The following is a 12560-nucleotide window of genomic DNA, read 5'->3' as shown; positions in this document are numbered from 1 at the left end:
AGCCAGCTCGATCCTGGGCACAATACACTATACTTTGAGGACATCTTCAAAAGGCAATGGAGCAAGAAGGCAGAGTTCATCATTAAAGACCCTCACCATCTAGGATATATCTTCTCATTACCACCATCAGGGCAGAGTTATAGGAACCTGAAGATGCACACTCAACACCTTCCAGCCCTCTGCCATCAGCTTTCTGAATGGAAACTGGACCCGTGAACATTACTTCGTTATTTTTCTTTTGTGCTCTTCATTTCTTTATTATGACTTATAATAAGTTTCTGCATATTGCACTGTATTGCAGCCACAAAACAACAAATTTAATGACACAATTCTCACTGGTCTAATCATGAAAACCATTTTTAACTTGCACTGTGCAGGCTATACTTCAGAAAAGAGAAGGGATTTTTCTAGGCGACAGAAGGATCACTTATGTTCCTTAGCTGATGCAATTACATGATAAAAACCTGAGATTAATGTTAAATGCAGGAAATTTTACTTCATGAATCAAAAATATGATAAGAGAGATTTACATGAAGATGTTTTTTTTAAATCACTACCGAACACCCAGCATGTTTGCTGTAAAATTAAGACAATATACCACATTCCAGGCTTTAAACCTACTTGGAGCAAATCCCAGTTAAGGTGAGAAATAAAAACCAGGTACTGGTGGGTCCTAGGGTTCCGAAACCACTCACAATGCACAACAGCCATGTTGCACAGGTCGGCATGTACTTCCATGCAAAATATAATGAGAAAGGTGTCATGTGACATGAACTACTGTTGGCAATATTGGCAGTAGCAGTACCAACATAAAATACAATGCAGTTGGGAATAATACCCACTACCAACATAATAATCTGATTATGAAATCGGATCATTTTAAATTCTGTTTTAAGTTTGGAAAAATGCCATTTATTTTCACTCAGTGATTTTCATACTTCTCCATTCTCAGGTGGGTCGCCATTGCCAAAAGTACTTGTGACCACCAGCACCAGTGCTTCGTGTTCCAGGTGAACAATATCATAGTCATCCATGGATATGACCTACAGAAGAAACACATATAGTCATTTACAGAACTTCAACTCCATAACTGTTGGATATTGATTCTTTGTAATTCAATGGATTATAATTCTCATTAATTCTTTTTTAATCAGTATAAATACAAATCCATTCTTTATTTATAAAAGGCATCAGAAGTTAAGCATACTAAAATGAGTTTAACTAGCAGGAACTGTTTAATAATATTTGTGTTTGTCAATAGGATCTCATTTATATGCTTCCATGGTGTAGTTTCTCAGGTTGTCAGTATGAGATCCACTGTATGGCTTTGTATCCAAAACTTCTTCAAGTACTGATGGTTCTCCAATGTTTCAAACATTTCTAAACTCAGATTCCATCTACACTCTAAAGCAGACATCATGATCTCATGTCATTCTTTTTCGAAGAGCTCGAGGGGATTTCTCCTGTGTCCAGGCCAACTTTCATTCCCAGTCGACTTCATGAAAGCAAAGTCATAACTTCTCATCATTGATACATTGCTCTTTGTGGGAGCATGCTGTGCAAAAATTAGGTGTCCTGTTTCATGTATCATAGTTGTAACTACAAAGGTAATTAATTGCCTATAAGCCTTCTGTAATGTTTTGATTACATAGGATTCAATCAGGGCAACATGGTAGTGTAGCAGTTAGTGCAACATTTACAGGGTCAGCTATAAGATTTGGGTTCGATTCCTGCCATTGCCTGCAAGGAGTTTGTACATTTTCCCCGTGAACATGTGAGTTTCCTCCGGGAGCTCCAGTTTTCTTCCATGATCCAAAGTCATAAAGTTAGGGTTAATAAGTTGTGACCCAGAAGCTGGCGAAACTTGCAGGCTGCCTAGCACAATTCCCACTGATTTGATTTGATGCAAACGACGTATCTTACTGTACATTTTGATGTTTTGATATACATGTGACAAATAAAGCAAATCTCTCTTTAAATCTTTAAGTATATTGTCTGCAGAGTGGGAGATTGTGGAGTGAGTTGGAGACAGTTTCTAGTACACTTTATGTGCCAGTATTAAAAAGCAAATGGGGCCTGTCAGGTCTTTCTGTGGAGCGGGAGATTGGTTGGGTTAATAGTAAATAGGGTTAATTAGCAAGAGTCAATAAAAAGAATTGGAGTTTGAGTGAAGCAATGAATGGATAGTATTAGAGTGGTCAGGTTTTGGGTCAACAGGCTTGGGTGAGAACAGGCACAGGCTAGAACTTATATTTTAGAAGTTAGATGCAGAATAAGTGTAGACAGGTTGGTAGGTCAGGCAGTGGTATGCCCCTCCTGTGAGTTGTGGGATTTCAATGTATCTAACGGTCTCCCTGATGACTACATCTACAGGATGCGCACCCAACTTCAGCTGCCGGCTGACAAGGGCAAGGAACTGGAGCTGGAGCTGGAAGTGTTCAGGATAATCCGAAAACTTCACAGATGAGTCTTTTACTGAGGTGGCCGCATGCAAGAGTGCAGGCTTCAGATAGTAGATGGGTGACCAGCAGGAGAAGTAAGTGGAACAACCAGTCGATGTAGAGTTTTCCTGTGGTCATTCTGCTCAGCAACAAGAACACCCTTTTGGATACTGCTGGCGGGGTGGTGGTGGGGGCAGAAATGACCTATCAGGGCACAGCAGCAAACAGGCCAGTGGCATTGTGGCTGGCTCTGAAGCTCAGCAGGGAAGGTTAAAGTCAGGCAGAGCCTAATGACAGGAAACTCGATAGTTAGGGGGATGGACAGTGGATTCTGTGGCCGTGAAAGAGAAGCCAGGATGGTGTGTTGCCTCCCAGGTGCTGGGGTCCAGGAGGTCTCAGAGCAGCTGCAGAAGATTCACAAGAGGGAGGGTGACAAGCCAGAGGTTGTGGTGCATGTTGGCACCAATGACTTAGATAGAAAGGGTAATGAGGTTCTACACTGTGAGTACAGGGAATTAGGGAAGAGGCTGAAGAATAGGTCCATCCAAGGTAGTAATCTCTGAATTACTCCCAGTGCCACGTGCTATTCTGGGCAGGAATAGCACGATGGTACAGATGAATGAGTGGCTGAGGAAGTGGTATAGCAGGCAGGGTTTCAGAATTCTGGATCATTGGAATCTCTTCTGGGGAAGGTATGACCTGTACAAGGCATGTGTTGTATCTGAACCTGAGGGGGTCCAATATCCTTGTGGACAGGCTTGCTGGAGCTGCTGGGGAGGATTTGAATGAAATTAGCAGGGCGATCAGGCTGAGGATGGGCAGAGTGCAGTGAGACTGTGAGGATGGTCAGGGTGATGAGGAAGATGATAGGGCAAATTGCAGTCAGTGGGATGAGGTGAAGTGTAACATGGGAGTGAAACCAAAAAGGGGGATGAATACAGGACTGAAAGTGTTATATTTGAATGCACACAGTATATGAATATGGTAGATAAACTTGTTGCACAGTTAAGGATTGTGGGCATCACTGAGATGTGGCTGAAAGAAAATCATTGTTGGGAGCTTAGCATCCAAGGATGCACCTTGTATCGAAAGGGCAGGTAGGTAGGCAGAGGAGGTAGGGTGGTTCTGTTGGTTTAAAAAAAATGAAATCAAGTTGTTAGAAAGAGAAGGTGCAAACCCATCAGAAGGGTAGAGTTAGGAAATTGCAAGCGTAAAAATACCCTGATGCGAGTTTATACAGGCCCCCAAACAGTAGCCAGAAGTGGGATATAATGTTCAACAGGAAATAGAAAAGGTGTGAAATAAGGGGAAAGTTACAATAGTCTTAGGGGATTTCAATATGCAGGTAGATTGGGAAAATCAGGCCAGTGCTCAATCTCAAGAGAGGGAATTTGTAGAATACCTATAAGATGGCTTTTTAGAGCAGCTTGTGGTTGAGTCCACCAAGGAAAAGGTAATTTTGGATTGAGCGCTGTGTAATGAACCAGATTTGATTAGCTAGCTTAAGGTAAAGGAGTACTTGGGAGGCAGTGATCATAACATGATAGGACTCACCCTGCAGTTTGAGAGGGAGAAGATAAAGTCAGGTGTATCAGTATTACAGTGGAGAAAAGGGAATTACAGGGGTAAGGGACAGAAGCTTGATTGGAAGGAGTCAATAACAGGGACAACAGCAGTGCAGCAATGGCAGGAGTCTCTGGGGGTAACTTCGAAGGCATAGGATAGATACATCCCAACGGTGAAGTAGTACACTAAAGGGAGGATGAGGCATTCATGGCTGACAACCATAAAAGTGAAAGAGAAGGTATACAATGAAGCAGAAATGTGTGGGAAGCTAGTGGATTGGGAAGTGTTTAAACATCAATAGAAGGCAATTAAAAATATATAAGGAGAGTAAATATATATAAGGAGAGTAAAGATGAAATATGAAAGTAAGCTAGCCAAAAATATCAAAGAGGATATCAAAAGTTTTTTCAGATATATAAAGATTAAAAGAGAGGCATGAGGGGATTTTGGGCCACTGGGAAGTGACACTGGAGAGGTAATAATGGGGGACAAAGAAATGGCAGAAGAACTTAATAAGTATTTTGCATCATCTTCACTGTGGAAGACACCTGCGGTATGCCATACATTTGAGAGTGTCAAGGGGCAGAGGTGAGTGTAGTTGCTATTACTAAGGAAGCTGAAAGGTCTTAACGTAGATAAGTCACTGGGATCAGATGGACTGCACCCCAGGATTCTGAAAGACGTAGCTTAAGAGATTGAGGGAGCATTCTAGAATGGTTCCAGAACTGGAAAATTGCAAATGTCACTCCACTCTCTAAGAAGGGAGGGAGGCAGAAGAAAGGAAATTATAGATCCGTTAGCTTGACTTCAGTGGTTGGGAAGATTTTGGAGTCCACTATTAAGGATGAGGTTTTGGGGTGCTTTGGTCAGGATAAAGTAGGCCAAAGTCTGCCTGGTTTCTTTCAAGGAAATATTGCATGACAAATCAGGCAAGATCAACAAAAGAAAGTCAGTGGATGTTGTTTACTTGGATTTTCAGAAAGCTTTTGACAAGGTGCCATGAGGCTGTTTGACAAGGTAAGAGCCTATGGTATTTCGGGAAAGATACCACGGCTGGCTGATTGGCAGGAAGCAAAGAGTTGAAATAAAGAGGACCTTTTCTATTTGGCTGCCAGTGATGATTTCACAGTGGTTATATTGGGACCGCTTCTTTTCATGTTGTATGTCAACGATTTGGATATGGTTTTGATGGCTTTGCAGCCAATTTTACAGATGATACAAAGATAGGTGGAGGGGCAGGTAGCGTTGAAGAATCTGGAGAAGGACTTGGACAGATTGGGCAAATGGGCAAAGAATTGGCAGATGGAATATAGTGTAGGGAAGTGTATGTTCATTACTCAGACCACACTTGGAAAATTATGAGCACTTTTGGCCCCTTATCTAAGAAAAAGTGTGCTGGCATTGGAGAGGATCCAGAGGAGGTTCATGAGAATGATCCTGGGAATGAAAGCGCTAACATGTGAGGAGTGTTTCATGGCTCTGTGCCTGTAACTCACTGAGGTTTAGAAGATTGAGTGGCATCTCATTGAAGCCTATTGAATAGGCCTAGACAGAGTGGATGTTTCCTTTATTCGGTGAATCCAGGACCAGAGGGCACAAATTCAAATAGAAGGATGTCCATTTAGAACAGAGATGAAAAGGAATTTCTTTAGCCTGAGTATGATGAATCCGTGAAATTCATTGCCACAGATGGCTGTGGAGGCCAAATCATTCAGTATATTTGAAGCGGAGTTTGATAGATTCTTGGTTAGTCAGGGCATCAAAGGTTATGGGGAGAAAGCAAGAGAATGTGGTGGAGAGGGATTATAAACAAGAGAAAATCTGCAGATGCTGGAAATCCAAGCAACACATTCAAAATGTTGACGGGATTCAGAAGAACAGGCAGCATCTACAAAAAAGAAAGAGTACAGTTGAGGTTTCGGGCTGACCCATCTGGCAATGTTGACCATTGCACTTAGTTACTTTAGTCACATTTAACTATCGCACTCCGTGTGAAATATTTCCCCCCAATTCTCCCATGTCTACATTTGCAAAGAGCTTTGCTGTGAACAATTGTGACAATAGCAGAAAACAGGCCGGGTCAAAACCGATCCCAATGAAGGAATTCTATTCCACTGAATTATTTTGATGAAGGAAAATTAGAGAATTTGGTATTGACTGGTCTTGGTGAATTTGAATGTCATTCCAGGACAATCTTATCCATTGTGCAAGACAAAGTATTATTGTAGACAGTGATTTGTGAAATAACTTAAACAAGTTCCAGTAAAATAAATTTATTCCTTACCTTTGCATCAAATGCATGTTTGAAAATTTCACACAGTGTTTTTGCATAGACTTGGGACTTTCCAGTTTCGGTAGCATATAAAATGGTGGCTTTTACTCGTTTGGCCATTGCTTGTCCCATCAGCTTGGTGGAGAACTTCACAGCCCTTTTCAAATGTAAATGAAAGAACAGTCTGAGTTCACGATTCAGTTAATGATGTCCATTTTGCAGGAGTATCTCACCAGCTGGTACCTGCCTCTGGATTCAGACCTGGATCCTCTCCTTGCCTGGCTTTGTGAGGCAAGTATATTTTCATTTATTCACTCTTGGGATTAGGTGGCAGACTAGAGATACATCCCCACCAAAAGAGGCATAAAGCTCTCCTTCCCTCTGCTAGCCTACAGGCCACCCTCGCACAAAGTGTAGCACCTGCTTAGCCTCCCGATCAAGGCCGCGTGAAGCCATGCGAGCTGCTGGTGCGTATCACAAGTCCTGGTTAGGCGACCGCGGATGCCAGGCAGACAATCTCTGAAGTGTTTTAATAATGGCAGAGGTCTCTCATTTCGTAAAGACTCTGCCCAGAAGGAGGCAATGTCAAATCACTTTTGCAGAAAAATTTGCCAAGAACAATCATGGTCACTGAAAGACCACAATCACCCATGTCATATGACACGGCACATAATGAACAAACGAACTCAGCATGTGAACGCAGTTAACTAAATTGACATTTATATAATAAATTTATATCATTATACCATAAACCATAATTTGCCTCTGGATGGTGTCCTCACTATTTCAGAGATTAGTTAAGAGATCAAACACTGGTGAGCCAGAAGTCACATGAAGACCAGATTAAGAGTAGCCAAGCTTCCTTCTTTGAAGGAAGTGAATAAACCAAAGGAAACACTATTCAAGCTGGAAGTTTTATGGCCAACATTATTGATGCAATGATGCAATATTTTATCTCAGCTTTACTATTTGACTTGAAGTTAAATTCTCTCTTTAATTGTAGATGGTAACTCATGCTTTCAGATTATTTGCTGACCTCAACTATGGGACCCATTTACCACATTCTCGAAGCTGGATTCATTCCTAAGGTCACAATGGTTGCGGACCTGGAAGGGTGACGTCTGAGCTGTCCATGTAGGATGAACTAGGAGAGGGGTTGGACGGAGCAAATAGACGACAAAGCAAAGAAGAGTTGGCAGCAGCTGAAGTAGGGAGGGAGCTGTGATTGGGAACGTGTCAGGTAATTCAATGATGCACAGAGCATCGAGCCATTGCACTGGATTGAATGAAGCATTAGAAAGCTGAAAAGGCAAAGTGAAATGAGGAGGATCTATGAGGGCTCAGAGGTAGTGGACAGCAGGAAGAAATGCAGCAACAGCATGATTTTCTGTGATTTGCACGATGGGACATCTGGCGGACCCGGCAATGCAGAGCACAGGCAGACAAGCAAGAGAGATGTTAGGGTGAAGAATGAAGGGGGGATGGGGCTCAAACGGATTTGAAGGGGTGGCAGAACAAGATGTGACCTGAAGGGAGAGGTCATGATAGATGTGGACCTGAAAGGATGATGTCCGAGCGGACAGGTAGGGTGAGCCAGGGACATGGAATGGATGGAGTGAATGGGTAACAAAGCAATGAATGTGCACCAGGGATCACTGAAACAGGGAGCAGGTCGAGCAATGTGAAAGGTGACGAGCCAGTGCACCAGCTTGAGTGAAACACGAACAGCTGAAGAGGCAGATGAAGTGTGGGGAAACAACGAGGGCACAGAGGGTCCAGACGGCAGGAAGAAAGGCAGAGGCAGCACAATGACCCTGGTGAGATCTGGCAAACTGAGTACAGACCCAGCAAGGTGGAGCTCAAGCACACCGAGAGGAAAGCTCAGGGTGGAGCACAGGCAGACCCGAAAGGGAGAAGGGAAAGCGGGGGTCAGGGAGACCCGAAAGGGAGAAGGGGAAGCGGGGATCATGGAGATCTGAAAGGGAGAAGGGAAAGCGGGGCTCAGGGAGACCCGAAAGGGAGAAGGGGAAGCAGGGATCATAGAGATCTGAATGGGAGAAGGGAAAGTGGGGCTCAGGCAGACCTGAAAGGGAGAAAGGAAAGCGGGGCTCAGGGAGATCCAAAAGGGAGAAGGGAAAGCGGGGCTCAGGGAGATCCAAAAGGGAGAAGGGAAAATGGGGCTCAGGGAGATCCAAAAGGGAGAAGGGAAAGTGGGGCTCAGGCAGACCTGAAAGGGAGAAGGGAAAGCAGGGATCATAGAGATCTGAATGGGAGAAGGGAAAGTGGGGCTCAGGCAGACCTGAAAGGGAGAAAGGAAAGCGGGGCTCAGGGAGATCCAAAAGGGAGAAGGGAAAGCGGGGCTCAGGGAGACCCGAAAGGGAGAAGGGAAAGTGGGGCTCAGGGAGATCCAAAAGGGAAAGTGGGGCTCAGGGAGACCCGAATGGGAGAAGGGAAAGCGGGGCTCAGGGAGACCTGAAGAAAGGGAGAAGGGAAAGCGGGGCTCAGGGAGATCCAAAAGGGAGAAGGGAAAGCGGGGCTCAGGGAGATCCAAAAGGGAGAAGGGAAAGCGGGGCTCAGGGAGACCTGAAAGGGAGAAGGGAAAGCGGGGCTCAGGGAGATCCAAAAGGGAGAAGGGAAAGCGGGGCTCAGGGAGACCCGAAAGGGAGAAGGGAAAGCGGGGCTCAGGGAGATCCAAAAGGGAGAAGGGAAAGCGGGGCTCAGGGAGACCCGAAAGGGAGAAGGGAAAGCGGGGCTCAGGGAGATCCAAAAGGGAGAAGGGAAAGCGGGGCTCAGGGAGATCCAAAAAGGAGAAGGGAAAGCGGGGCTCAGGGAGACCTGAAAGGGAGAAGGGAAAGCGGGGCTCAGGGAGATCCAAAAGGGAGAAGGGAAAGCGGGGCTCAGGGAGACCTGAAGAAAGGGACCTGAAAGTGAGGTCAGGATGGAAGCACAGCTGAAAGGAGAGCACACCGAACTCTGCACAACAGGAATCGGCCATGCGCTGAAGCAGGGAGACCGATATGATTGGAAATGAATTCCAGTCTTCTTAAATTTTTGCTGTCGTTTTTGGTGAAGACAAACTCAGAACATTGGACTTGAAGAAATAGTGTGTATGAAAAAACCCAAAAATCACTGGTTACATTAAATAAAGGATATTAGTTCTTAACAATCCCATGTAAAGGGTATACATACTAGCGTATTTTTAAGTATTGTTACGTACCCGTGGGTATTTTGTACTTGTCACGTGACAGTGGTGTTGAAGCTATACTAGACTTAAGGTAGTGGTCTTGTGTTGGTGGAGTGATGTCATTTTCCCGCCAGTAGAGGTCATGTGACAGGTTTTTTTTACAGGGTATAAAAGGAGGACCCCTCCCTGTGAGGAGGGGCAGTTCGTGGCTGGATTTGCCATTTTGACTCTATGCCACTGCTTGGTCCAAAATTATGATGCAGTTTGGTTGAAAGGTGGAGTTTTATTTAATGCCTAAAGTTTAAAAGGTAATTGCCGGCAGTTTCTTTATAATACTGCCAGTTAAAAATCAGTGGAGAGTGAAGATCGGAGTTCGGGAGCTAAAAGATCGAGGGAAGTCAATTTCGACGGTGAAACAGGTTCGACCTTGTTTGATCCTCATTCAGAAGGAATTCGTTGGCTGTCCCCATGTTAATCCCTGCGAAATATAGCAGAAAGGATCGGGCACAGTTTTGTAAAGGAAAGGTCAGTGTCTTTAAGCCGTTTCATTTTCATCTTCGTAAATTCTCCAGGAAAAGTATAGTTCGATGGGGAACCGCAACAACACGATGTGAAAGAGAATTTAAATCGTCTAAAAAGTCTCTCCTTTAATGGACTGTAAGCATTTTGAACTTCCGCAGTATTACTTTGAAGGACTGTTTTTGCAACATCGTTTTAAGAACTGTTTAAGCTTTATTGCTTTAAGAACTGTTTATGCTGCCGGACAGCAGCTGATTTCTGGTTATGTTAGTGGTTTGTTTACTTTTGGGGGTTTGTTTTTCAGTGTTTAATAAATGTTTTATTTGTTATAAAAACCCCTGCCTCACTTGTATATTTATTGTTGCCGAATCCGTGACTTAAATATGGGGGCTGTATCCGGGATCAACCATTTTTGAGTTTAAAAGCTTGTTAAATTTTGTATTGGTGTTTTGGAAAAGGGGAATACTTGATTCTTTTGTTTGATTGGCTTGTGAGTGGTATTCAGCAACAATGAATATTGATGAGTTTCTGGCTTCGCCAGACATGGAGTTGTTAGCAAAGGCGAAAAAAACTGAAGTGTCTGAGATAGCTAGTAGATTGGAACTTAAAGGTATTTCGAGGTCTACATCGAAGGCTCTAATACAGAGAAAAATCGCATCACACTATGTAGATTCGAGTGATTTTGATGAATCGATTTTAGAGTCATTTCCAATAAGTAATCTAGAGATGCAGTTGCAAATCGAACAAATGAAGTTGGAACAAAGTAAAGCAGAATTGGAGCGTTGTAGGTTAGAAGCTGATAATCAAAAAGGGAATTTGAATATGCGATGGCTGAATTAAGGATGAGAATCCGTCTTCTGGTTCTAGAAAACTGTTTGTTGCTAGTCAAGAAATTAAATTGGTCTCTCCATTTCGTGAAACAGAAGTGGAAAGATATTCCCAACATTTTGAAACAATTGCTCAGATTTCAGAGTGGCCGAAAGATAAATGGTCAGTGTTGTTACAAAGTGTAATTAAAGGCAAAGCACAACGTTTATACAGCTTTAACTGCTGTGCAAGCTCTTATGATATTGTGAAACAGCATATTTTGAAAGCATATGAATTGGTCCCAGAAGCGTATAGAGAAAGATTCAGAAGTTTGAAGAAGTCTGTGGAAAAAACTTATGTGGAATTTGCCTTTGATAAAGCTGTGTGCTTTGAGAGATGGGTTTCTTCTAAAAATGTAAATGGGGACTATAATACATTGAAAGAGCTGATTTTAATGGAGGAATTTAAAAGAAGCATCCCTGTTGAAGTAAGGACCTACTTAAATGAGAGGGATACTGATACATTGCAGGACTCTGCCAGGTTAGCTGATGAGTATGTTTTAATCCGTAAGAATAAATTTCCTCAGGGCAGAATTTTAAAGAGGAAAAATAACACAGAGACTCAAGGTAAATCAGACATTAAATCAGAAGTTAATGAGAAAGGTAAGGAGGAAGGAAAACCTGTGAAGGAAAAACAGTTTGGTCCTATTTGTAACTATTGTAAGAAACCTGGCCATGTAATAGCTAACTGTTTCTGATTGAAAAAGAAAGAGAAGGAAGCAGTCCCAGATGCTTGTGTGCAACATACTGAAGCACCTGTAAAATTACAGGGTTTGATAAACACAAATGAGGTTTTGTTAGAGTCTGACCAAGTTAAAAAGGGACATGATCATTTTATAACTGAAGGGTTTGTATCTTTGAAAGAAGGATCTACTCCGGTGCCAATAAAAATCTTTAGGGATACTGGAGCTTCTCAACCACTGATTGTGTATTGAGGTTTAATGAAGAGTCTCATACTGGTGAGGTAAATTATATACGAGGTGTTGGGAGTGCTAATATGCCTGTACATTTGCATAAAGTAAATTTAAAGTCAGGGTTAGTCACAGGATTTGTTAAAGTAGGATTACAGCCTAGCTTACCTGAGAAGGATATTTCTTTATTGTTAGGTAATGACTTGGCAGGTGGACAAGTTTTTCCTGAAGTGCATATGACAATGGAGTCAGAGGAACCAGAGATGAATTCTAACACAGATTCTTCCTGTGTTGTGACTAGAGCTATGGCTAAAAAGATTGGAATTTAGCTAAGACTAAAAAGGACATATAGTGTGGAAAATGAAAGTGATTGGGATGAGGGTATAAACCTATTTTTATTTGCAGTAAGGGAATCGGTACAAGAATCTTTAGGTTTCAGTCCATTTGAACTTGTATTTGGGCATAGAGTTAGAGGACCTTTAGCTTTATTAAAAGAACAGTGGATTAGTAAGGAAGTACACACTAATTTGTTGGACTATGTCTTGAAATTTAAGGACAGGTTACATAAAGCTTGTAGCTTAGCCAAGGAAAATTTAAAATTGGCTCAGGAGAAAATGAAAACCTGCTACGATAAAGAAGCTAGGATGAGGATGTTTAAGCCTAGAGATAAGTGCTGGTTCTTTTCCCAGTGCAAACGAATCCTTTACAAGCTAGATTTTATGGTCCTTATGAAATTGTGTCTAAAGTGAGGTGGATTGCGTGAAAAAAACTCCAGATTGTAGAACGCCAACACAACTTTGC

The 12560-nt window shown here is 42.7% G+C and overlaps 1 protein-coding gene across 1 annotated transcript in view; it reads right to left on the bottom strand.

Moving 5' to 3' along the window:
• nos1 (nitric oxide synthase 1 (neuronal)) overlaps nt 1-12560 on the bottom strand; it is a 94856-nt gene that overhangs the window by 33839 nt on the left and 48457 nt on the right. The window contains exons 13-14 of the mRNA XM_059986940.1: nt 6292-6436; nt 939-1043 (exon numbers count right to left, since the gene is read on the bottom strand). Coding sequence (XP_059842923.1) covers nt 939-1043; nt 6292-6436 — 250 coding nt within the window. The remainder of the gene's footprint in view (nt 1-938; nt 1044-6291; nt 6437-12560) is intronic.

Source organism: Hypanus sabinus, chromosome 13 (assembly GCF_030144855.1).
Source record: "Hypanus sabinus isolate sHypSab1 chromosome 13, sHypSab1.hap1, whole genome shotgun sequence".
NCBI classification, from domain to species: domain Eukaryota; kingdom Metazoa; phylum Chordata; class Chondrichthyes; order Myliobatiformes; family Dasyatidae; genus Hypanus; species Hypanus sabinus.
This window is presented reverse-complemented; position numbering and strand designations above follow the sequence as displayed.